This window comes from Amphiura filiformis, chromosome 17 (assembly GCF_039555335.1).
Source record: "Amphiura filiformis chromosome 17, Afil_fr2py, whole genome shotgun sequence".
NCBI classification, from domain to species: Eukaryota; Metazoa; Echinodermata; class Ophiuroidea; order Amphilepidida; family Amphiuridae; genus Amphiura; species Amphiura filiformis.
The window spans coordinates 25,370,268-25,395,461 of NC_092644.1; the positions used below are offsets into that span (position 1 = coordinate 25,370,268).

General features: G+C 38.0%; 1 protein-coding gene across 1 annotated transcript; it reads right to left on the reverse strand.

Annotated features, from left to right (window-relative positions):
- Positions 1-306: 306 nt before the first annotated feature.
- On the reverse strand, positions 307-23,995 carry LOC140137103 (centriolin-like). Its single transcript, XM_072158760.1, has 8 exons — positions 23,916-23,995; positions 15,815-15,970; positions 14,856-14,986; positions 13,607-13,879; positions 10,183-10,369; positions 6,115-6,308; positions 5,037-5,162; positions 307-627 (listed from the first exon to the last, which is right to left on the reverse strand). The coding sequence occupies exons 2-8, from the start codon at positions 15,936-15,938 to the stop codon at positions 307-309; spliced, it is 1,356 nt and encodes a 451-aa protein (XP_072014861.1). The 5' UTR covers positions 15,939-15,970; positions 23,916-23,995.
- Positions 23,996-25,194: the final 1,199 nt, after the last annotated feature.

Genomic DNA, 25,194 nt, shown 5'->3' on the forward strand with positions numbered 1-25,194 from the left:
TTCCACAAGGGTAGTGTAGATTTTAAATATAGTCCTTTTTTTTTCAAACCTGATTTTCTAGCATTATTTTAAAGTTTACACATATTCAACTTACACTTAGGTCTATTTGATTGGAATCAGCCAAATTTGTTGTTTGTGGGGAAATAGAGCAATTTAGTAAGAGCCCTAACAAACACGCACACAGAATGGGCTATTCCATTTTAAATCCACACTACTCCTGTGGAAGATTTAGCTAAAGTCTTCTAGAGGCGGACCATAATACAGGGGGAGTATGGGTTTCAAAATGATTGATTCTGACCTATTACATTAGAAAAACATACTCCCCCTGTGGAAGATATTTCCAAAATCTTTCACAGGGGTAGTGTGGATTTTAAATGGAATAGTCCAATGCTTACCTTTAGCAATCTGTTTTTGTTTAGAGGCCAACTGGTCATCCAAGACTCCGTGCATCTGTTGTTGTATCTGCGGGTCCGGGCGTCCATTCCTGGTGTCCGTATGATCCCCTCCCATCCGTGTCGTCGTTTTGCCCTGCGCTCCTGGTAAGACAAAGTGTTGTCCTGCGTACTGATTACGCTTGTAACTCGCCCTGCCGAGGTAGGCGCTCTCCTCCGTCCCGCCTTCTTCAATCTGAATTTGGGTCAGAGAAACAAAGTCATCAGATAAACTTAGGAAAACTGAAAATCAAATGTGGCATTTTGTGATTTTTTATCTTATTTATTGCCATCCATCATACGCCTAGTCAGCAATGCAAATGATATCAAGTGATTCTTGATTTCTTGTTGCTTAATTTACTTTTTTCTCATCATAATGAAGTGCATGAGCTTTAAAATCAAAAGTTATATTTGAAATCTAGAAAAAAAAATATGGACCAACACCAGGTGTGACCTCACGGATATTTTGCTAAACATGTAACCGGATTTCAATCCGGTCGGTTAACCGTGTAAATGTATGTATAAAAAATGAAATGAAATGAGATTTATTTTTTCGGTTTTTCCAGAACCATTTTCATGTGGTAAGCCTATTTTTTCATGTTAAGAAGTCTTCGAACTAATAATTTAAATAATTTAAAATGCTAGGATCATTTATGGTTTACATTTAAAAAAAAAAGAGAAGTAATATGCATTGAATTTGTATCCATTTTGAAATCATTAATAGAGATTCTTATTCAATGGGTGCGTCTTGTAAAGAATTCAAGTAATTTGATTGGTTTTCTGGTGTATAATATCTCACAATAGTTGATAGTGATAATAGTCAGGGCGCGCGCCGTCACGCAACGGCGGTACGCTTGTTGCTCCTCAATGATCGCGCGATAATGCGTTCACGTAATACACGTCGAGAACTAAGAACGCGATTCGGGCGGCTTAGATGTTCGTGATGGTTTCGTTCATTTAAAACAACAGGGATGTCCTCACAAAAGTAACTTTATTTTTTCTGAAAAAGGCAGTTTTTCTCATAAAAATTACATTAAAACTGAATAAGAATGAGAATAAAAGATAGGATTTTGTCTTTTGCATATCAAATATCGTGTCATAATGGATGGGCTGGCCAATATTTTTATCGTAGTGGCTCAAAATATTGGCCAGCCCATCCATTATGACACAATATTTGATAGGCAAAAGACAAAATCCTATCATTTATTCTCTAAATGACATGAAAACAAATTATAATTTTGCATAAAAACACTTAGGCCTATTTTTCATTTCTTTTTGATCCATGTAACCCTTCACATCCTTAGAAATGATACAGACAGGGCAGAGTACAAACAAGAGCACCAATGGTGCTGTAGCTGAATTGTTTCTGCTTAATGATACACTTTTTTTACAAAATTGAAAAAATACACGGGAATTGGTGAGAACCTTAAACCTTAAGGGGGTACTACACCCTTCGTTAAATTTGTGACTATTTTTGCACTTTTCTCAAAAACTAATAACACACTGGTAACAAAAGTTATGTATATTATAGGGGCATGGAATCCAATTACTACACTGGAATTTCAGTGACCCAAGACAAGCGGTTCATTATTTATGATAAGAAATGAGGTACCGCTAGGATGTACCTCATTTCCTATCATATATACTGAACCGCTTGGATTGAGTTACTGAAATTTCGGTGTAGTAATTGGATTCCTTGCCCCAATAATAAACATAACTTTTGTTACCAGTGTGTTATTAGTTTTTGAGAAAAATACAAAAATAATCACAAATTTACCACAGGGGTGTAGTACCCCCTTAAACTTATGCACACAATAGGTATTCCATTGCAGGGATGCCAACCTTCCAACTCAAGAAACTGTACTCACAGACCCCAAAAACTGTATTTTGCCATACAAAACTGTATTTTTTAAGATCATGTGTAATTTCACTTGTAACTAGCTATAAACATTAAACTTAATGTTTTCATGTTTGTCAGAGTGTTTCTACACTGTAAAAACCCTTTTAAGCCCCTTACAGAAGACAAATTTGATAGTTAATGCAATTTTCAAAGAGGCTCCATTTTGGAGTTATAGCACTTTTTAATGTCCACTTTCCTATACTTAACCATGTGCAAGGCATTTTTGAAACGGCTGCACTGGCTTTATTTCATGATTTGCGTGGCTTACCTTCCTATAGATGCACAATTACAAACTCATAATTCATTGATTCAAGTGACCATTCCACCAGAAGTCAAACACCCACCTCCCCCACTCCAACCCGGGGCTACTGATGATTACTATTTTTCACAAGGACAAGCTTGGTATGAATCAATAAGAAATTAAAATGTAATTTTCAAAGAGGCTCCATTTTGGAGTTATAGCACTTTTAATGTCCACTTTCCTATACTTATCCATGTACAAGGCATTTTTGAAACGGCTGCACTGGCTTTATTTCATGATTAGCGTAGCTGACCTTCCTATATATGATGCACAATTTCATACTAATAATTCATTGATTCAAGTGGATCATTCCAACAGAACCACCCCCACCCCCACTTGGTGTGGCCTACCTCACATCATAGATACATGCTTGACACGCTGAAGAGCATATTTGAAAAAAATATTAATGTGCCACTGCCTGCAACCATTATTTTTTTTAATGTGCATGCATCATCTGAAAGTCGGCAGTTAGGAAACCATCTTGTACTTAGGCCTATTCTTTTGCACCAATAAATAGTTGACTAAATACTTGCATATTGCATAATTATGTAGCAGTTAGATAGTTAATAAAAATATTAATGTGCATGAACCATCTGAAAGTCAAGAAAAAATTATTTCGAAACCATATTGTAGGCCTATTAAACATGTTAAATATTTTTTAATGTGCATGCATCAACCGAAAGTCGGCAGAAAAACGCTGTAGGAATCCATCTTGTAGGCCTTTTCTTTTGCACCAGTAGAGTTAAATAGTTGACTAAGTACCTTCAGAAGACATTACATAGGTAGCAGTTAGATAGTTAATAAAAAATATTAATGTGCATGAACCATTTGAAAGTCAAGAGAAAATTATTTCGGAAACCCTATTGTAGGCCTATTAAACATGTTAAATATTTTTTAATGTGCATGCATCATCCGAATGTCGAAAGTCGGCAGAAAAACGCTGTAGGAATCCATCTTGTAGGCCTATTCTTTTGCACCAGTAGAGCTAAATAGTTGACTAAGTACCTTCAGAAGACATTACATAGGCAGTAGTTAGATAGTTAATAACAAATATTAATGTGCATGAACCATCTGAAAGTCAAGAGAAAATTATTTCGGAAACCATCTCGTAGGCTCACTAAACATGTTAAATATTTTTTAATGTGCATGCATCATCCAAAAGTCGGCAGAATGCGTGATTAACAGGCAGTGGAGTCCGAACGAAGCACGATTTTGTTTCAACTTTTATACATCGCTAGGCTTCAAATTATCAGTTATTTTAACTCTGGTAAGTGAAATTGACATCCTTAGAACTCACCCCCAAATTTTATTTCAAATTCACATCGAACTCAAAGACCACAATTTTTTTTTTGATAGGCTAAACGAAAATCGTATTTTTTGAGGGGAAAACGTAAAATCGTATTTTAATCAAAAAATCGTACAAAATACGGCAAAATCGTACTAGTTGGCATCCCTGCCATTGTCACAAGGTCATAATCCAAAGTCACGACTACCACACTATTATAATCAATTAAAGCCATATTATAACATTTGCTGAGGAGGACACCCTCAATATTTTTCAAAATTCTTTTTTTACACGATTATCTTGTCCTTTATTAAACCAACATACCCTGCAAAAATCAAGACTGTAGGTGCTGTAGTATTGTCAAAATCCGAGATTTTGAATAAAATGCAGGAACCGTTGTTTTGTCATTACTATGGCAGGCCATGCCGTTTGAGGCGAGCGATCGCTCTCGCTCACCACCGCTCGCCCAAACTCAATTTCTAGCGAGCGATTTTAAACTCGCCAAAGACACTAAATATCGCTCACTGCGAATCGCCAAAAATTGAATCCAATATCAATTTACATGGAAGTTTCAGCATTTCAGTGTATCCTGTATCCGATCTACCGTAATAAGTTAGCCTTAAATCCTGGATACGAAAGAAAGGTTGTGAAGCTTTGTGAACAGTGTGTAATATTGTTTCATATTAGTATATGAATAATTTTTCAGACCTACATGTAACGAGTGATTCGATTAAAATGTAGAGAGTGATTCGACCACTCGCCTAGCATCATGCTAGCGAGTGATTGACCACTCGCCTTTAAAATCTAGACAGCAAGGCCTGCTATGGAATTATTAGTTGAACGCATAACACAGTACATACATGGTGTGCTGGACAGTGATCTACACAACAAAGGATCGTACCATAACACGACCGAAGGAGTATTACGTATTAGCGACATCGGCGCTGGTAGTTAATTCCAATTTTCTTTGCTTTGCCTTAGTTGTTCGGCTCAAAAATAAAAGGGGATATATCTGACAGTAAAAGATAACATTTTATGGCAAAGAAATGCTAATTTATTTTGTATGAAAATATTATAATATGGCTTTATGTCAAGCAACCCTAATCAAAAGTATCTTACCTCCAGAGTATCCGGGAAATATCCAAGTGGCTCAAACTTGGCATCTATCTTATGAAATGCCAGCTCTTGTTCCAGCTTATACTGCTTCTGACAGGCCTTGGTAAGCTCGGCTGTTTTTCTTTTCAACTACAAAGGAAAAGAACAATAGCATAGTGGATGTTAGTCACACACATTGTCATCATCCCTATATCTTCGTGTCAAAAATTGCCGTGATAGTACAGCGAATCCTCTCGTTTTTCAACAGCTACACATGGCGATTTTGTTCGAGATAGGCCGAGCGACTCAGGCTAAGCATACCATGACTATCGTATGAGATAAGACAGAGTTTCTATATTCTACACATTATTACGATTTGTGCATGCTCTAGTACCCCATATGATCTTGCTATTACAAGAAAAATCTATTTGTTTTCAGGTAAAACCAGGGTTTTGTTTCCAGTACAGTCACTAACTTGAAATGCAATACACTAATTAGCGGCGACTGCTGTTTGTTGTGTATATGTTTTACTGCATTTTGTCCGTAAAGATTTTTAAATCGCCCGTAAGAATTGTGATATATTTAATTTTGAGAATTACAATTATACATTATAGGTATAAAGGAACATTTTAGCCCATTCAGTTAAGTTCCAGGTGCAAGTCCTATAACACAATGCATATGTAAACTTTCTTTATCTGTGTCAATAATAGAATATTGATTTCAACGGAGTATGGAGCTTTATGGGAAAAAAATATTTATAATACAGGATGTTGACACTGTCACACTTATGCTTTCAAAAAATGCAACAACAAAAAATCAGAGATTTGGCACTACCCCTGTGGATGATTTTGGAAATGTCTTCCACAGAGGTAGTATGAATTTCAAATCGAATGAACACATTAAGCAGCTCCATTTGAAACTCACCCTCTCTCTGTGGCTCTCTCTCTCAGAGGGTGTATAAAATTCAAATGGAGCTGCCTTATGTGTTCATTCCATTTGAAATTCATACTCCCCCTTGTGGAAGATATTGCCAAAATCTTCCACAGGGGTAGTGTGGACTTTAAATGGAATAGTCCATTGCCCATTTTTTCCTCAAACTCACCAAATCATCCTTAGCCTGTAGCTCCTCTTCGAGTGCTTTCATTCTCTTCTTATCATCAGATTGTTTCTTCTTTATGTCCGCCATCTTTTCCTCCCTTTTCTTGGCTTCCACAAGAGACTTGTTATGGTTTTCTTCTAAGTTATGAAACTTCTTTTCCTCTCTTTCAAGCTGTCCTCCAAGGTTCTGAATCTCCTCTACAAAATTTCAAATTAAAGAAATGTAAGATTTAAAATATCATAAAATGTTGACAGTAGTGTGTACCGTGATATTGTTAGAATGAAAGTTCATCTGTGTTGGTAGTAAACATAATTTAGAGGTTTAAACCTTTGATCACAACACAAAAATTTGCGTACCTGGAATTTTCAGTTGACACTTCCGACTTTCATCAGCAGACTGGCAACCCAATTCAGAGGTCAGCGACCTTTCGGACACTTGACCCCAAAATCGGGTCGACTGAAAATTCCAGGTACGCACATTTTTGTGTTGTGATCAAAGGTTTAAACCTCTAAATTATGTTTACTACCAACACAGATGAACTTTCATTCTAGTGTAAGAAATGATTACGGCAAGGATTGCCTAAATACGATCAGACATTTAGAAAAAACGGGCAAAAAGATTGCTCGGTATCGGAACCATCTCCGGTTTAGTTTACATTGTAAACATCAAGAAATAACACCAGTGAGTCTCCGTTTGTCAAGCACTGTCAAAGGAACTAAAGCAGAAAGCATCCTAAGAAAGGCGGAACGATCATTGTTGAACGTAAGGATTGGCCAAATTGTGCACAAATTGGACAATTAAAAAGTGAAAAACATCGCATTGAAAATATTGTTGATAGGGCTTCCCGATGACGTCATAGCGGAAGTGAAATCATGCTGTGAGCGTGCGCAGTTGAAGGAACACGAGCTGTCGAAAGTCAGACAATAACAAAAATTTGCTTGACTCGAGGAAAGGAAACAGGCGGAAAATACTTCGAAAAAGGGAAATAACGTCGCTTCGGAATGCATTTCTAAGTGGGTCAAGAACTGCTCTAATAGGTTGCTCAACGATCCAGAGTTGTCTGTGTTGGTAAAAGGTTTAAACTTCGCAGTTACACCCGCGAAATTGCCCATTGTTGATTTTATTACATCTACGGAATCAGCGTGTCGCACATTACCGGAAGGTAAGGCTTGTGAACTCAGGGCTAAAGTTGTTAATCTTTTGAACAGACCCAAGGCAAATAATATCGAGTCAAACCTTTCAAAAGAGGAGAGAAAAGCACTCGAAGATCTCAGAAAGGATAAAGACATACGTATCCTACCTGCTGACAAAGGCAGGTTAGTTGTTGTGTTAAACACAGAGGATTACCAAAACAAGTGTGAAAAACTGCTCAGTGACACTAGGGATCCGACCAACAAATATAAAAAGGAACTAATATCTGTTCTTCAAGATTTGGAAAACGAGGGTGGTATAAACCGGGTTGAATACAGGAAACTCTATCCGACCACCGAGACCCCCCCAAAGTTTTTTTGGTCTTCCCAAAATACATAAGAAAGACACGCCTGTCAGACCAATAGTTAGCAGCATTGGAACTATCACCTACAACTACAATTGTGCTAAACTACTTGCGGACATCCTTTCTCCCTTGGTTGGTAGAATGAGTCATCACGTCGCAAATTCTCAGGATTTCGCGGATTGCATTAAGGATGAGCGCGTAGAGGAGGATGAGGAATTACGATCCTACGATGTTACAGCATTATTCACCTCGGTACCTGTAGACAAAGCACTGACTATTATACAAGCTCGGTTGGAAAGCGATAATACGCTCAGTGAAAGAACTCGCCTATCAGCTACGCAAGTCACTAAGCTTCTGGACGTGTGTTTACGTTGTACTTATTTCGTGTATAATGGAGTGTTCTATCAACAAATCCATGGGGCGGCGATGGGGTCCCCAGTGTCACCAATCGTCTGCAATTTGTACATGAAAGATCTTGAACAAAAAGCAATAAAATCAGTACCCCACCCACCGTTGTGGTGGTATCGTAAATGTGGATGATACGCACACAAAATTAAAGAAACAATATGCCCAGGAGTTCACAGACCATCTCAACTCTTTGGACACTGATATCAAGTTCACGACAGAAGGTGAAGAAGATGGCGCCCTCACGTTTTTAGACACCCACACTGTAATCAAAGAAGACAGGAGTCTTAAGATTAAGATGAAAGATCTACCGTAAGCCCACTCATACTAACCAATATTTGAATTTTCAATCTAATCACCCTGTCCAACACAAACTTGGTGTCATTCAAACTTTATATCACCGAGCGAATTGCATCGTCACAAATCCTGTAGACAAGGAGGAGGAGAATTCGCACATCAACGCTGCACTTGAAAATTGCGGCTATCCCAATTGGGCTTTTCACAGAGCTGTTAAACCAAAGAAAGACAAGAAAGACACAGAAAAAGTCAATCGTGAGACTAACACTGAGACAAAGGGACAAGTGGTTTTGCCTTATATAAAAGGTACATCCGAGGCGCTTAGGAGAACTTTTGGCACCTACGGGATAAGAGCGAGCTTCAAGCCTACCCAAACGCTAAGACAACTGCTTGTTTCCCCAAAAGACATAACCGAGAAGAAGGACATAGCTGGGCAGGTTTATTTTATTCCATGCCAAGGACAAACCTGTAAGGGTCAGTGTTCCGAATCTTATATCGGTGAGACGGAAAGATCACTTAGCACTAGATTTTTGGAACACCGTCAGCCCCAGCTCCACCTCGTCTAAGGTCTCACAACATATTCACATCGAGTCTCCCGCCATCATATAGACTTGGACAAAGTTCAAATTCTGGACAAGGAACCCAGATATTTTGAGCGTGGTGTGAAGGAGGCCATCTATATCAGAGTGAACCAGCCATCGCTGAACAGAGACGGGGGCCGATACAAGCTACCTAGAGTGTATGACCTGATTTTGGGGTCAAGTGTCCCAAAGGTCGCTGACCTCTGAATTGGGTTGCCAGTCTGCTGATGAAAGTCAAAGTGTCGACTCAAAATTCCAGGTACGCAAATTTTTGTGTTGTGATCAAAGGTTTAAACCTCTTAATTATGTGATATTGTTGTTCACTTTGGGCTATTCCAGTTCAAATCTATACACCCCCTATGGAAGACACAGGAGGTGTAGATTTCAAATGGGTTTACCCAAATGGGTGACCCCATTTGAAATTCACACTCCTGTGTGGGAGATTAAGTTCATATCTTCCATAGGGAGTGTATTGATTTCAACTGGACTAGCCTGTTGGTTGCTAGGGACTGTATAATTTCTTTACCTACTTTAAAATGTTTTCCATTTTCCTTCGCACATATACTTATTGACTTCTTATAATGGATGCGAAGCAACTCAAAATTTACATCAGAGTCAATCAACCATAATTGTGACAGAGGATGATACAAGTTACCACCAATTTGCAACTCAGTTTTGAGGTCAAGTACCCAATAGGTCACTGACCCTCACCCTGCCAGTTTCCTGATGAAAGTCAAAGTTGAGACCAAAAAGTTTAGGTACATCAACAATTATGTTGAGGTCAAAGTTTAAAACACTAAATTACCAACAATGAGAATGTTCATTCTAAAATTCAAAATTTCTTTAACCCTCACACCCATAAATACCACAAAATACCATGATGAAAACCACTGTGCATGCATGAATCCCAGGGTCTGCGATGACAATCACCCTAAGTGCTATATGCTCACGGAATCGCTGCCCAGGGCAGCATAACCCGTGTAGCTATCAGTCGGTGATCGTGTGCTTGGCATGCGGGGAGTCTAAGGTTTGAATCCCGGGGGTGCCAAGTGACTTCTTTGTTCATCTTCTCTCCTTTTTTGTTTCTTCTTTAACCTCCGATAGCAAAAAGCAGGGTTGGGTGTTAGGGTTAAGCTTCTTTGTGTAATGTGTAGAATATGAATTTAGTTTCAGGTAGAGTATATTATGTTTTATGAAATAAAACTGAAAGCATGAAACATGCATAAAAAGTTTTAGATGGTAAAAATAAGTCGTCCAAATTAAGTGAACTATGTGTAATCAAAATATTCATACCTTGAGCAAATCTAGTCTCTGCATCATGCCTTTCTTTGTCCACTACCACCACACCATCCAGCAATTCTAGACCACGCAAATGGAATATGGCGTAGAGACGGTAATGAGGTAGATCACATATTGGGTTGCCAGCAATGGCCAAGTCGGTTAGATCTTGAAGATGGCGTAGACGGAATACATCATTCAGCTGCAGGAAGGGATAACAATAGCATTTATATAACAGTTGATATAATTAAAGATCGAATTAAAAAGACTAGTTTGCGTATGACGTCAGGGGAAAGGCGCAACATGATTGGTTGTTGACTTGCACAGAACAGCATTTTTGGTCTGGTTGCCATGACGTCATATGCAAACTAGTAATTTTAATTCGGTCTTCAATTATAATAGAATATTTATAACAACCTATGATCTTTTTAATCTTATTGATAGTCTTGTTAAAACAGGTAGTTTAGACTATACTTGTGCCAACTATCCACACACTGTCATTTGACAGTTCTGTAAGCCCAAGTTAGAAATCAAATTAAAGTACATGTAGGGCTTAAATGCTCACATGAGACCAATTATATAGCTGTCCAATTCACACAAGAATGTATGTGAGAGATTAATGTCATGTCTTCCATAGGGGTGTATGGATTTCAACTGGAACTGCCCAGTAGTATATACTTCAAGTATATCACTTCAAACTAAGGGTGTGAGCGAGTCCCGGGAATTCGAGTCCCGCCCGATAATCCTATTACCCGGGCAGGAAATTTTTTTTTAAATTTTTTTTCAAAGTTTTTTTTTCGGTTTTGTAGTGTCTCTGGACCTAGACCTCTAAATGCTAGGATCATGGTTGACCTAAAAAAAAATTTTTTTTTTAAATTGAATTTTGCACATTGTTTTGTAATTTTAATATGAAAATTGATACATAGTTTTCATGTCATACTCTATTAAGGTTAGCCGAAAGGTTTTTCATACGCTTGATTTCAGAGGGGCGTAAGTTCATAACAGAAACAGCCATGCAGAAAATGAACAAGCGCATCGGAGGTAAGCCTACTTTAATAATTATAATAGAATATCGATCCACGGTCCCGGGTCCACGGTCAAGACATGAAACTTGGCTCTGCTCGTGCCCGGAGCTCGTGATGCGGCGGGGGGCACAAGCCCTTTCGGCCATTTTCATGAGGATTTCATAAATTTTACAATCGATTGGGGGCACTTCCTTTGGCCCCTATGCCCGCCCCATGAAGTTACGCCACCGTCTAGAAAACGTGTTGATATTAAATTTATAGAGCCTTGATATCTTTGATGAAATAAATAACATCAACAACAACATCACAAAGCAATTATTTGTAAATTGAATTTGGGAATATTCAACAAAACAGACTTAGCAGGCCTACAAATTTCTGAATTAATAAAGTGAAAACAATCAATCACTGTAGTCAGCGAATCAATCAAATATAGGCCTAAAAACTATAAAAGAAAAAAAAAAGGAGCAAGAAAGAATAAAGAAATAGTGAATAAAAAAGAAAGAAAGAAAGAAAGAAAAAAAAGAAATGAAATGAAAAAGAAAAGGAGAAAGAAGAGAGGGAAGAACAGAAGTAAAAATGAAGAAAAAAAACCCCGAAATTTCAGCCACACGGGGACTCGAACCCACAAAAATTAATCATAATAGATTCAAAGTCTAACGCTCTATCCGCTCGGCCACAAATCAGCTTACGCAATTGACTGTCCTCGAAGGGGATATATAATTATAATTTGACTGATTACAATTGCGTCCGCATAATGGCTCTTAGAATAAACATGCATGTCGGCGCTGAAATTTTGGACTAACCCGATGGAGAAAAACCTCGCTTTTTGCAAAACTAGTTTCAATTTGGAGTGAAAATCAAATGGAATAGCAATTGGCAGAATGATGAGAAATAATGTAGGTATTCAGATGTCTAAATTAACGTCCCGTAATCAAGATATCGATAATTTCACAAACCAGCTTTTTCTCAAGCAAATTCTCCAAAATTTTCCCCCAAAACGGGCTTTTAAAATTTAATTGGTACAGTATTTGGTTCTTCCCCATGGCAACATTATTTCTTTGATCGATTTGTAGTACAATACGAAAAAGAAGAAAACAATCACTCGGCGTGGATTTATACGGGGCGCACATTTGAAAAAAAACGTCATGGAACGAGTTTTGTCTTGTGAACATGGTGCGTAAAAATGCTTTAAACGAAAGATTTTCAAACTTATTCTAAAAATTTGTATATAACACACACAAAAATGTTAAACTACATCCAATGCACCAACATTTCACTCGCTGCGATATTTGATTACTGAGAAAACTCTGTTTTAGAGAACAACTTTATACGTCTTTTATACGTTTTTTATACGTTTCTTCGTGTAACCTTAATGATATCAAAATGCATTCAAATTCAATGCATTTTGATATCATTAACAGAGTATGGCATGAAAACTATGTATCAATTTTCATATAAAAATTACAAAACAATGTGCAAAATTCATTTTTTTTTTTTTTTTTTTAGGTCAACCATGATCCTAGCATTTAGGTCTAGGTCCAAAGACACTACAAAACCGAAAAAAAACTTTGAAAAAAAAAAAAAAAAAATTTTTGTTGTTGCAATTTCGGGTACCTGGTTACCCGGCCGAAAAATGCGCCGGGTACCCGGGAACAAAATTACCCGAAAATCACACCCCTACTTCAAACAAAAGTGATTTTGTAAAGGCACAAAAACTAAATTATAAAATAAAGATGATGATTGATGCAGAATTGTGTTCTGCGTATTTTGATACCTCATTCAGCATGATGCAACTTTATTCCTCATGCTATAAGCATTTGAATAGCAATAGGTAGTGTTTCATAGGTATAAAATTTTAATATTTCCTCCTTCAGGGCAATTCCGGGGGAAATTCCTGTTGCCTTTTGTAACAGGCCCATTTGGCGTGGCAGACTAAGTAACACACCACCCTGTGTTCATAATCTGTGTACTTTGAAGGAAATGTCAATGTAAATTTTGTCACTTTTGAAATGGTTCTCTTTTTTCATTCAAACTGGTACAAGTTGGGTGGATAAAGTTGCATCGTTCTAAATGGGGTATCACAGTACAAAATCTCCATCAATCGACCACTTTTGGTAATTTAGTTTTAGTGTTATCATGAAATCACTTTTGATTTACGTGTAGTACAGGTTGTATCAAAATGATTTGTACCCAACAGTTTTAATGGTAATTGAAAACCCTGCTTCTTCCTAATGTAACATAGGATAAGGTCTTCTTAAAATGACCATAATTTATAGTTATGACTGTTTATGACATTAATCAACAAATTATGTTGGTCCTACATTATGTTGCATTTTGATGTTGCAGTCCATATCACTAAAAAGTGATGGGTACCAATTATTTATGATACAGCCTGTATATCTTTGTATACTTACAGAAAACAGCATGTTGCCTGTGATATGTAACACTCTAAGTGCCCTCAGCTTCTTTCCCACCCATGCTGGAATCACCTCAATCAGATTATCACTCAGGTTCAACCTCTGCAAATTCACCAGTGTTTCTAGACCCTCTATCTTCTCGATACGATTGCAGCTCAGATCCAAGTCTCGTATTTTGGTGAGTCTGTCCAGGTGTTCGATCTTGGAGATCTGGTTGTAGGCTAGACACAGGACTTGGATCCGTGTGAATGGCTCAAGGTTTTCGATGAACTGCACAAAAGAAATTTCATACACAATATTATTAAAAATATCTTTCTTAATAGCAAATGATGTCATTGATTAAAAAAGTTTGTGAAAACTGAAAGCGAGGCTAAAAATAGTGCATACTTTTTGTTTCTTTTCATGGCCACTGAAGCAAATGCAATGCCATTGTCTGGCCAGTGAATATGCAAGCCCGTGTATGCAAGTAATTTTGGTAACTTTTTTGTCTAAGCATTGACTTCCACAGTGTAACAGCTATAATAACATGTTGGAGTTTCAAACAGTGTGTAGTCTGCACTCTAGGTCAGTCTGAGCTCACCTCTAAAAATGTAAGTGTGTGTGGGGAGGGGTAGATTATGTGTGTTTGAGGACACAACTGGATACACTCCGATAACAATGGGCACACCAGCTGCGGACATCCTTGGTCCCTTCCCCCTACCATTGTATTGCAAACAACATAAACTATGTCTCCTTTGCTAACATAGGGCCAGGTCTCAGTTGGATAGTAAAAAGTCCTCATTAAGAAAGGTCTAAGTTTAATAATGGTCCTCTGTAGGAAAATCCGTCCTCGTTGATGTTTTCCATTTTTACAAGGAGGGAGTATGTGGGTACCTGCGTGTGTGGGAGGGGGTCTCTGTGGAAAGGAAACCATAGGAGCCACAAAGAAGTGCCACATACATGTACACTGTTGGTGAATTCATTGATGGCAGTGGGCTATTCCATTTAAAATCCATACTCCCCCTGTGGAAGATTTTGGCAATATCTGCCACAGGGGGAGTATGAATTTCAGATGGAATGAGCACATTAGGCAGTTCCATTTGAATTTCATATACCCACTGAAAAAGCTTCAAATTCTAATTTCAAATGCAGCTGCTAATGTGTTCATTCCATTTGAAATTCATACTCCCCCTGTGGAAGATATTTCCAAAATCTTCCACAGGGGTAGTGCGGATTTTAAATGGAATAGCCAATTTGCAATACTTACCTGTATTTTCTTTCCATCTACTTTACTAAGTGTCAGGTTGACAGTCGTTACTTCAATGGGTGCATCTTTGCCGGCAAGTTTCAGCACCATCTCCTTGCTGATATATCTTGCTAATGCTTTGCGGCTGGAATCTGTACAAATAAATCCCATCAAATTCCTCTCATGATGAGTATGCATTATAAGAAGCGAAATTCAATAATTTGAAATAAAGGGTCTTAAAGTTGAGCTGAATTATATCAGCTGGTTGTGACTCCATAATAATTAGTCATATTCCACCGTAGTTGATTGGAATATCCCATTTTGTTTTGCAGTACCATAATAGAACTTTACATGCCATTGAAAATGTACACAAAATCCTGTATTTCAACTTTCAATTACTCACTTAAATCAGGGGTGCTTAGACAAGTTTGTTTGAAAAAATGTGACCCCTAGAGTAAAGTATTGTGAAACTATCCATATATAGGTAAATAGTACACTGCAATGCATGATAGTCCCTTCAGCTGCTGTGACACTATACAGAAATCAAAGAGATTACATTGCTTTCCCTGCTTTTTTATCATGCTATACCAATAAGGTGTATTGCTGATATGGATTGATAGGCAAATATGAAGCATGCTGGGAATAGAAAGGGCTCAAATTTGCCATTGTGGGTGATGAATTTGATAGCTTTGAGCTCTTTTCATTTCCAGCATATATATCGTCATCGTATTTGCCTAACAATTGCTAAAATCAATGCACCTTATGGCATAATAGTCCTATGTTCATAATCTCAAAGTGCTTTTGCAATATTAACTAAGTCATATACTGTACATGTGTACTGATCATGATCATTACATGGTCTTTGAAACATCAGGTTTCAATTCTTTTTTTCCTTGTCCATCTACTTTTAGCTTACAGGCCCATTTGGCTCCGTCAAATTGAACATCAATTTGCAATACACCTGTATAATGTTCTCTCACCTGATTTCTTGGTTCCATTTTGAGAAGGATTTGGCAACTTCCTTACTCCTTTTTTTGGTGCTGCCTTGACACTTGACCCAACAGGCTTCACCTTCGATCCAGTACTTAAATTTGAGCGTCTCATATTGACACATTACCAATGCGTTTCATAGAAACCTGAAAAAAAGAAGGGATGGATAATGGGATAAGTGTTTAAACAATAAGATTGTGGGTTCAGAAACAGAAAACCTTAACTCAATTTTTGGTCATTTTGAGATTCAGAGTAAAAAGCGACCATACATATTCGCCTGCACATTTCTGTCTGGAACCAGACATATATTGAGAGCAGGTCTCTTATTTTATTCCTTGCCCCTTGAAAACGTTTTCTTTTGTCTTTTTGAAATGTTGGATTTTTAACTTTGTTTAATATGTTTTGTGTTACACCCCCATTGGAAGTTGTGTCATATTTTCCCTGTTTTTAAAAATATAAATATAGTTACTACAACTTGACTGGAGTACTTACATACTGTACATCATGATCATGTACATAAACAACTGATTGGAAGCTAGAGCTCTTTTTTTTTTGACATGACTGAATGGAAATGATTCCCTCGGTCGGACATCCGGAAACATTGTCCCCTTTGCACAAGCATGCGCATAAAATAGAAGACCGAATTAAAAAGACTAGTTTGCGTCTGACGTCAGGGCAAAGGAGCGAAGTCATTGGTTGCTGACCTGTGCAGTAGGCCTACGATATTTTTGGTCTGGTTGTCAGGACGTCATGTATACGCAAACTAGTCATTTTAATTCGGTCTTCAATTATATAATTGAAGACAGAGCTAGAGTGTATAAAAAGACTAGTTTGCGTCTGACGTCACTGTCAATCAAATTCTCTACAATCCTTGGTTAATAGCGCGTACAAGGAATGATTTATCTAGTGCCGATCGGAGAAAAGGAATAGCAGTAAATCATAAATGGCAAAAAATTACGTACTATTAAAAGAAAAAAAGCTACTTAGGCATTGTTGACATGGTGCCTTCGTGAAAGAAAGTTTCCTACTATAAAGGCCTAACTTTTGAGATGGTTTGTATGTTTGAAGGACTTGAAGGTGCAAAATTAACAATAAGTAGGTATCCCAGGCAAACCTTAGTTAACACATTTGCTAGTCAGCGAAATTCGCTGAGACCGGGGCCCAAACACAATGCATATTTACATAGAAATTTGAATTTTTTTTTTTTCAGAACAGGTCGGTGAAGGAAACCTACATAAATATGTTTTCTATACTTCACTTGACCCAAATATATGATTTTTATGGTGATAATCAAATCGCACATGGAATTTTAGAGTGTTTTTGATAGCAGTTCCATTAAAAAAGCTGCTATCGCCATGAGACTAAGATCTAGAAACACCCTAAATGCCGTTTTGAAATTTTGCTAGAGAATCTTTTTGGTGAAAGTCAATCTTTGAAAGATGTAACTTTTTCTGAGGTGAAAAAATGTTTTCAGTTTTGACTCAAGGGCTTTAATTTGATATATGTAATGATGCAGTTTGATGGCAAATTTGAATTCACCTAGCATACCTACAATAAGGCGCCCGCTTTTGCCGCCGTGTTCAGCAACTCATCATCATTATAGGTATGCTAGGTGAACTCAAATTTGCCATCAAACTGCATCATTTTATACAAATTAAAGCCCTTGAGTAAACAAAGCCAAAACTGAAAACCTTTTTTTCATAGCACTTTCCGTAGCAAAGTTACATCTTGTCAAAGACTGACTTTCATCAAAAAGATTCAGCTAGCAAAATTCCCCAAAACGGCATTTCGGGGGTGTTTCTAGATCTTAGTCTCATTATGATAGCAGCTTTTTTAATGGAACTGCTATCAAAATCCTCTAAAATTCCATGTGCGATTGTCTTATCACCATAAAAAATCATATATTTGGGTCAAGTGAAGTATAGAAAACATATTTATGTAGGTTTCTTCTTCGCCAGTTGTTTTAAATTTCTATGTAAATATGCATTGACATTTTCGGCGAATTTGGCTGACTAGCAAATTTATTTATGTGTTAACTAAGGTTTGCCTGGGATACCTATATCATCATGATCATATCATCACGACACTTCACTTGTAAACAAAGTCCATGCTCGAGTTTGATTGACAGATGACGTCAGACGCAAATTAGTCTTCAGGGTCTTTTTATCTTTGTCTTCCATTATAAAGTTTATTGTATTTATACAATAAACAAATTTACCTCCTGTGAAAGAGTCTAACCCTGGTTCATAGCTTGTGCTTGGACAAACCAATATGATTGATTTATTGATTGGTTGCCTAGTATTGGCTTTATATAAGGACCAATGAGGTTTAAGGTCTATTGTTGGAAGTAGCCAATGGAAAGTGGTTAATAACCTTCTGACACTGCCAGTGGTTCAGGGATTAGGCACATTTTTATCTGTCATGGAAGGAGAAGGTTGTGTCTCCAATGTGAAGAAAATTTTCCCACCCACCACACCCAAAACTTAGGTCATATCCCAGTATTCAATACCTTTGTGGACAGTCAACAGGGAGCATTCAATTTGGCTGGGAAGGTATCCATATCGTACAGGGTATAGAGGTACATAGACCTAAAGGGTATTGCAGTCTCATGCGTTTTAATGGTAGCTTCTGGGCATGGGCAAATTACCAGGAAGAGGGCGGTTAAGCTGACCAAGGGACAGGATTCAATAAGTGCACATTTTAACTTCTCTTGGAGAGGTTAGGCCACATTTGGGTATACAGATCTAGGTGTTCAGGAAATCCCTTTAAAAAAGGGTTCTGTAGCTTGCCGGTTAATACATTGCTGTTAACTTCTTTAAAAGTTGGGCCACACTTGGCGAGTGTGGAAAGGGCTTGAGAATACCCTGGAGGACCCCGTATCTTACATGAAATTAATTCTGGGTTAACTTCTCTGCAAGAAGAGGAGTTGGGCCACACTTGTGTGTGGGCCAGGGGAATTCCCGGAGGGCCCCGTATCTTATGAGGAATTAATTTGGGTTAATTTATGCGAAAAGAGAAGTTGGGCCACACTTGCATGTGTGTAAAACTGACAGTACCAGACTCACTGAACAAACTTACACACCTCGCACTCTTCAATCTGCTGCCGACAGATCATTCGCATATGTTGCTCCTCGGTTGTGGAACACTTTACCACCTGCTCTATGCGTTCTGTGCCATCACTTCAAATGTTTAAGAAAGGACTTAAAACACACCTTTTCACACAATGATTTTTTTTTGTTCCATATTATTTGCTTGCTTTTATTTTTGTTTGTTATTTATTATTAGTGTATCATCACACACGCTGTGATATCTATGAAACAGCGTGTTATAAATAATTTGTATGTATGTATGTATGTATGTAAAGGGGCTGAGGAATTTCCCTGGAGGGCCCCGTAGCTTACGAGGAATTTGGGTTAACTTCTTTGCGAGACAAGAAGTGGGGCCACACTTGCATGTGTGCAAAAGGGCTTGGGGTAATACCATGGAGGGCCCCATATTCATTAATTCATTTTCATTCATTCATTTCTTTCATGCATTTAAAATGTATTGTACAAGGAATTAACTTGGGTTAACTTCTCAGACTTCTCTCTGAGAAGTTGGCCCCCGTATTAAATTCATTCATTTTCATTCATTCATTCATTCATTCATTCTTCATTGCATTTCATTTATGCATCTTACAAGGAACTAATTTTGGTTAACTTCTCTATGATAAGATAAGATTGGGCCACACTTTGTGTGTGTGCAAAAGGGCCCGGGAAATTTCCCGGGAGGGTCCGTATCTTATACAAGGGATTAAGTTGGGTTAACTTCTCTGTGAGAAGTTGGGCCACACTTTGTTCCGGAGAGGCTCCGTACCTTACGGGTAAGTAGTGCAGGCATGAGCTCGGGAAATTACCGAGAGGGCCCCGTATCTTACGGGTGGGTAATTTAGGAATTGGCTCGGGAAATTCCCGGGAGGGCCCCGTATCTTACGGGTGAGCCAACACTGTGTGTACATGTAGATGGGAACAGACTCTGTATTTACGGGGAAAGTAAAGACTATCCAGGTCAAAATTGTGGCGGTAAAAAAGGGACAAGGCCACAAATTTAATCTTGAATCCAATTATATGAAAATAATTGGATCACCATAGGTAATTGTATAAGTGTTTACAAATAGTAATAATTCGTAACTAATAAATTTGAGAAATAGAAGTTGAACGAAATATGTCAAATATCCAGATTACTTTCCTGAATGTTTCCGGCTTCAGGAAAGTAGAATTAATGTATATGCACTTTTCTAAGGAATTTATATTAAAGGATTGACTCAATAAATGTATGTAAACTTCTCTGGAGAAATTTTCTCTTGAAAAGTTAAGCCAAGTTTGATGTAATATAACGGTACCCTTTGGGTCCGTATTTCATTGGATAAGCTGAAGTTAAATCCAATTCTGGTTTACAAATAAATGGAGATACTCCTGACAGATATGCCAGCAAAACTTTGAGTAAAATGTGCCTCATTTCATCTGGGGGTAATAGCAACCAGCTCGAGGGAACTGCACACACAAACTCTGATTTTACAAGGCTTTTTGGCAAACCTTTACTTTAGGGTTAAATTACATGTAATAGCTGCCTTTTGCACTGGTTAGGGTTATAACACTGTACTTCCACAAGACAGCTATAACATGTAAGAAAAACCCCTAAAGTAAAGAAATGCTGGCTTTTCCCTCCTGTGTGACATCAGCCCGACCAAGAGAATTGCAGCGCAGCAGCCTGCATATGCCCAGCGAGGTCACGTCACACTCGGTGTGACGTGCCCTGAACTCCCAATAACTTTCATAAGCGACAGAAATTGCAGGAAAGCATGCCAATTTAAGCTTCCTGTAATATCTATTGCACATAACGTACGAAGTCACAAACTTATAAACTTCAATATGCACTTCAAATACAGCAGACCAGCTGTTAATTATTACCGATCATCCTGTAGAATAACTTACATAATCTTCAATTTCATGGAATCCCGTTGCTCAGAATTGCAAATGTCATTTTTTATCTGTCAAATCCGCTGTGTATGTGCTCAGAGATTTTATGATATGCTCCATAAATCACAGGTGTGAAACTGACTTTATACCACTCGCTCGCTTTTAAAGCTAGCAGAAAAGCGAAGCCTCTGGCTACCTCGTGGCATTACGTCATCATGGACGTGTACAAAATTTCCGATGGGCGCCTTATTTATTTGTAACCCGTTTTGTGATTGGTTGCAAACACCATTCATCGCAATCGTAAGCCAATCAATGAAGGCGACGGCCTTTTACGGTATGAATTAATGTGACCCGCCAGTAAAGTACGCCTAACCTGATTGGTTTACAAAAATAATTGGATATTTGCTAAGCCAGTCAGCGTGTTCGATGCTTAACAACCTGGTCGTAGAGGTTTTTTTTTTTTAATAGGTCACCCCGGTCATCAGGGTACTTATTTTACATGACGCTACAGTCGGCTACACTTACGCTTTTCAATCCACAATAGATCGTGCAGCTGAGCGACTACTTGAAGACTTGTAGCAGAGCTCATTCAGTTGTTTACGTTCTGTTTTGACCTCGAATCAAGAAAATTTCTCGGCCGATTTCGGTAAAATAAAGGTTAAATACTTGGCGAAAATTGCATTTTATGTGAAGCTGAACACATGAACATGTAGAGGAGAGTCTTTATTTTTGTTGTTGGCTGGAGGCCCCATGTCGAGAAGTTATAGAAATTGTAGTATTTTGGCCGATTTGAAAAGGGACAAACCACAGACAACTACAAATTTGACTTCTGAATCGGATTTGTTGTCAACGGAGATCAACGGCTTGTGACGTCTCTCCGGGGTCACCTATAGGCGAATTCACATGGTGATCCAGCGATCGAGTATAGGGCCCTAAATTCAGCATGACTTCTGCTTTAACAAGTGCAATAACAATACGTGGACACAATCAGTGACATTTACACAATGCAATAATGAATTATTTATGACATGCATGGGCTGGATTTTACGATCGAGGTAAGGTTTTCGGCCTGTCCCTGCGTGAATATCGTTACTTTTCAGCATCAAAGATACTTATGATGACCAGTTTTTTTATGGACACTTTGATCACAGGTAACTTTTATAGGTCATAGGGTAGAAACGAGATAGTTGTACAATTGTATGCGAAAATATACATTTTGTTATAGGCCTAAAATGTTTACAAAAGTAGCCAGTTGTTCGACGTATATACAGCCTGCAGTAGCTCGAGATACTCTAGCTAAAATACAGGTTTACATTTACTATCTTACATTATCTTGCTGTATTTCAGCTAGAGCTCCAAACGACAAGCTTCCGGGTTTTTTTGGAGAACAATACTGTTAGTTACGTAAGATGAAGAAGAAACCCGCCTCGGAGCCCGCCTCTACTCATTATTTCATTGTACTTATTGCAATTTGCCTCCACACATTACGTAATCAACACAAAGCTTTTGTGAGGATTAGTGAGTGGATAAGAAATTGACAGTCATGACAGTGGAGGATACGAAGGACACACCGATTGTTAGTTGTCAATCATCATGATCATGAATTGCCGCAACGTATTAATATTTTACTGCATGGCATTCGCATTCCGCAAACACCAAGACAAATTATGCCGTATTTTTCAAAAGATCATCTCATATGAAGTAAGCTGAATGTGATCTGTACTTTTGGCCACGCGTTTTGAACTCGCCACCCAAAAATGGTGGTGTTGTTACGCTTTTCCAAATCGAGACTCGTTCAAATTGTTATATCTCTGCTAAAACAAAAGGTATTGAAGTGTGTTTGGTGTCATGTTGTAGCTAAATGTGTGCCCTAACAGACCTCCAAAGGAGAATTGTTTATCAGCTAAGATAGTGGAGTTAGAGTTGTTTGAGTTCAGAATGACCGAGGTGGGGGATGAGGCGGTGGCGGATGAGGCGGTGGCGGTATGTGTAAAGTCTATGGGAAATAAAGATTTTGTGTGTGCGCGTTGAATCAACTGATCATATCTTTGCATCCATATGGGCTACAGACATGGTTAAGAGCTCTTTTGAAAGATTATTTATTCTACTAATTGTTTTTAATCATTTTGAACTCTTTATGATTGGTTTAGTCTTTGAAATGCACACTTTTATGTGCAAAACTACCTGTTTTCATATTAAACACTGTAGTAAGCAATGCGGATGTCTTCAAAATCTAAAAGTTGCCCTAAAGTTTTAATTACTTATCCTATCATAGTCAAAGTTTACATTTTCTGAGAGGAAATTTGATGAGGAATCTAAATATGGACTTACTTTTTTTGTATGGGTTAGGGGTAAAATGTTTCAGTTCAAAATATGTTGAATTGTAAAAAATTTGAACATATTTTGGGACACCCTGTATTCCACGATTACCAAACAGCTGTGATTTTTTTTCTTCCAAAGTCAGTAGGCTCCCCTAACATCTAACCAAACCAATGTTGTTTACTTTCAGTTTATAACTGCAAGTTAGTAATAAGCAATGCATTAAGTGACCAATTTTTTATTTGGATTTTTTTATTCCACCCTGTATAACTTCAAGGTCACCCTGTACAATGAGTTGAAATGTGTATATTTAAATTGCTTTTGCCTTCAGCTTTTCAAAAATGTATACTTTTGCTAGTTTAGGGTTGATAGTTGTGGAGATATTCTAATTTGAAACTTGATTGGTGTAAAAATACATAATATTTGTGATGTAACGCTAAGGGTGGCGAGTTCAAAACACACGGCCTTTTGTAACATTCCGATCGCTTTTGATCACCTATTAATCGGCGAATTTGCTTGAAAACACGTGAGTTCATGTTGTATAAACATAATTAGCATAGACACAAATGAAATTACGATGCAATACAATGCAATTTGAATGCGCAGCAGATCTATAGAAATAACGTTGCCCGGTTTTATGCAGAATTAGACGCTGTCTGGCCTGCAGTGCAGACCAGCAGTGCAGGCAGACAGGATTAGGAAGCTTAAATTAATTTTCATTAAATAAATTTATGATTCCACAGCACAATTTCCTAAACGTATGCATTAGATACACGACGCAAAGTTAAACATATGCAAAAATAAGCCTTATTACCTCATTTATTTGCAATTTAGTCAAAAATTCTGCAATTATCACATTTGTCGGTAACTTTCAAATTCTGAAGTGGCCGCCATTGCAACTCATTATTGTTTTGGAAAAGTAGCACTATTCTAGACTACAAAGTGCCTCATGAATAATAATGACCATACGTCATCATTTTCTGCCTCTGGTGGTTCAAACTACACACAAACACTTGTTGGGGGGGGCAGGGAAGCCTGATGCAAAATGGGTGAGCCTTAAAAGTTTTGACTCCTAAGGGGGGCCTAAAAAATTGACCACAAATTTTCCTGGGAAAATTGAGTTTATATGCTTTTCTATGGGGGTTGATGGTTGACCCAAAAATTAGACATGACGATGCGTGAGATTTTACTCAGTTTCCAGCTTTTTGTGTGAGATTTACTACCTAGGCGTGAGATTATACTTACATTGGCGTGAGACCGTGAGAAAGTGACCCAATGCGTGAGACTCACGGCCAATGCGTGAGAGTTGACACTTGACAGCCCTGAAAGAAGTGATATTCTATGAAAATACCTTTTTTTACAATTTTGCAAAACACATGGTTTGAAAAACATCCCTTTTTGTGTTTCATGAATGTTTCTTGGGGTCACTCCCATTGTGGCCTGTACACCATCCGCGATAATCAACTTTTGAAAAGTACCCCAAATAAGGATTTAACCCTTGGCTAAAATGATAAAATTCCGTTGCCTAAAAACAGATTTTTTTGAACGAAATGTTAAGTACTGTTCACCGTCAGATATGTACCCTTTAATTTCAAAACAAATGGGTATTTTCTATTTCATTCAATAGTCCCACCCTCATCAGACATGACATCCCAAATGAACATCGCATAATTATGCGGACAGTTTGATTGTAACTTAGTGGCAAATTTCAAAATAACCTGCCAAAAAATGCCCCCCCCCCTCTTGGCGTGCCAAAAATTGCTTACCCTTCTTATATCGCCAAATTTTTGGGAGCAATCAGGAAATTTTGCATGATTTCTGTACCCAAGCCTTATGGTAGGCCTACCCCATTTGCCAACCCTTCGACCGCCGATGACCGCCCGACCCGTGCCAAATACCAAATATTGCTAACCCTCCCCATTTTTTTTGCCCACCAAATTGTCCCCTCCCCCCATTTTTTGCAGTGCATGGGGACAGATAAATATTTCACATCCCCTTAGTACCCCTTGGTACTTGGATTATTTTTCGACGGGGATGTGAGTTTTTACAGGTTTTTTGTTATTTTATTAATTAACTTGTTTTTCAGCGATGAC

What these genes read in the sequence shown, in the direction of transcription:
- LOC140137103 (XM_072158760.1), bottom strand. Translation starts at nt 15,938, where the DNA reads ATGAGACGCTCAAATTTAAGTACTGGATCGAAGGTGAAGCCTGTTGGG. An exon ending in TAGATGGAAAGAAAATACAG is followed by an intron (nt 13,880 to 14,855) that starts GTAAGTATTGCA and finishes TCTTTTGTGCAG; the next exon opens with TTCATCGAAAACCTTGAGCC. An exon ending in CAGGCAACATGCTGTTTTCT is followed by an intron (nt 10,370 to 13,606) that starts GTAAGTATACAA and finishes CCCTTCCTGCAG; the next exon opens with CTGAATGATGTATTCCGTCT.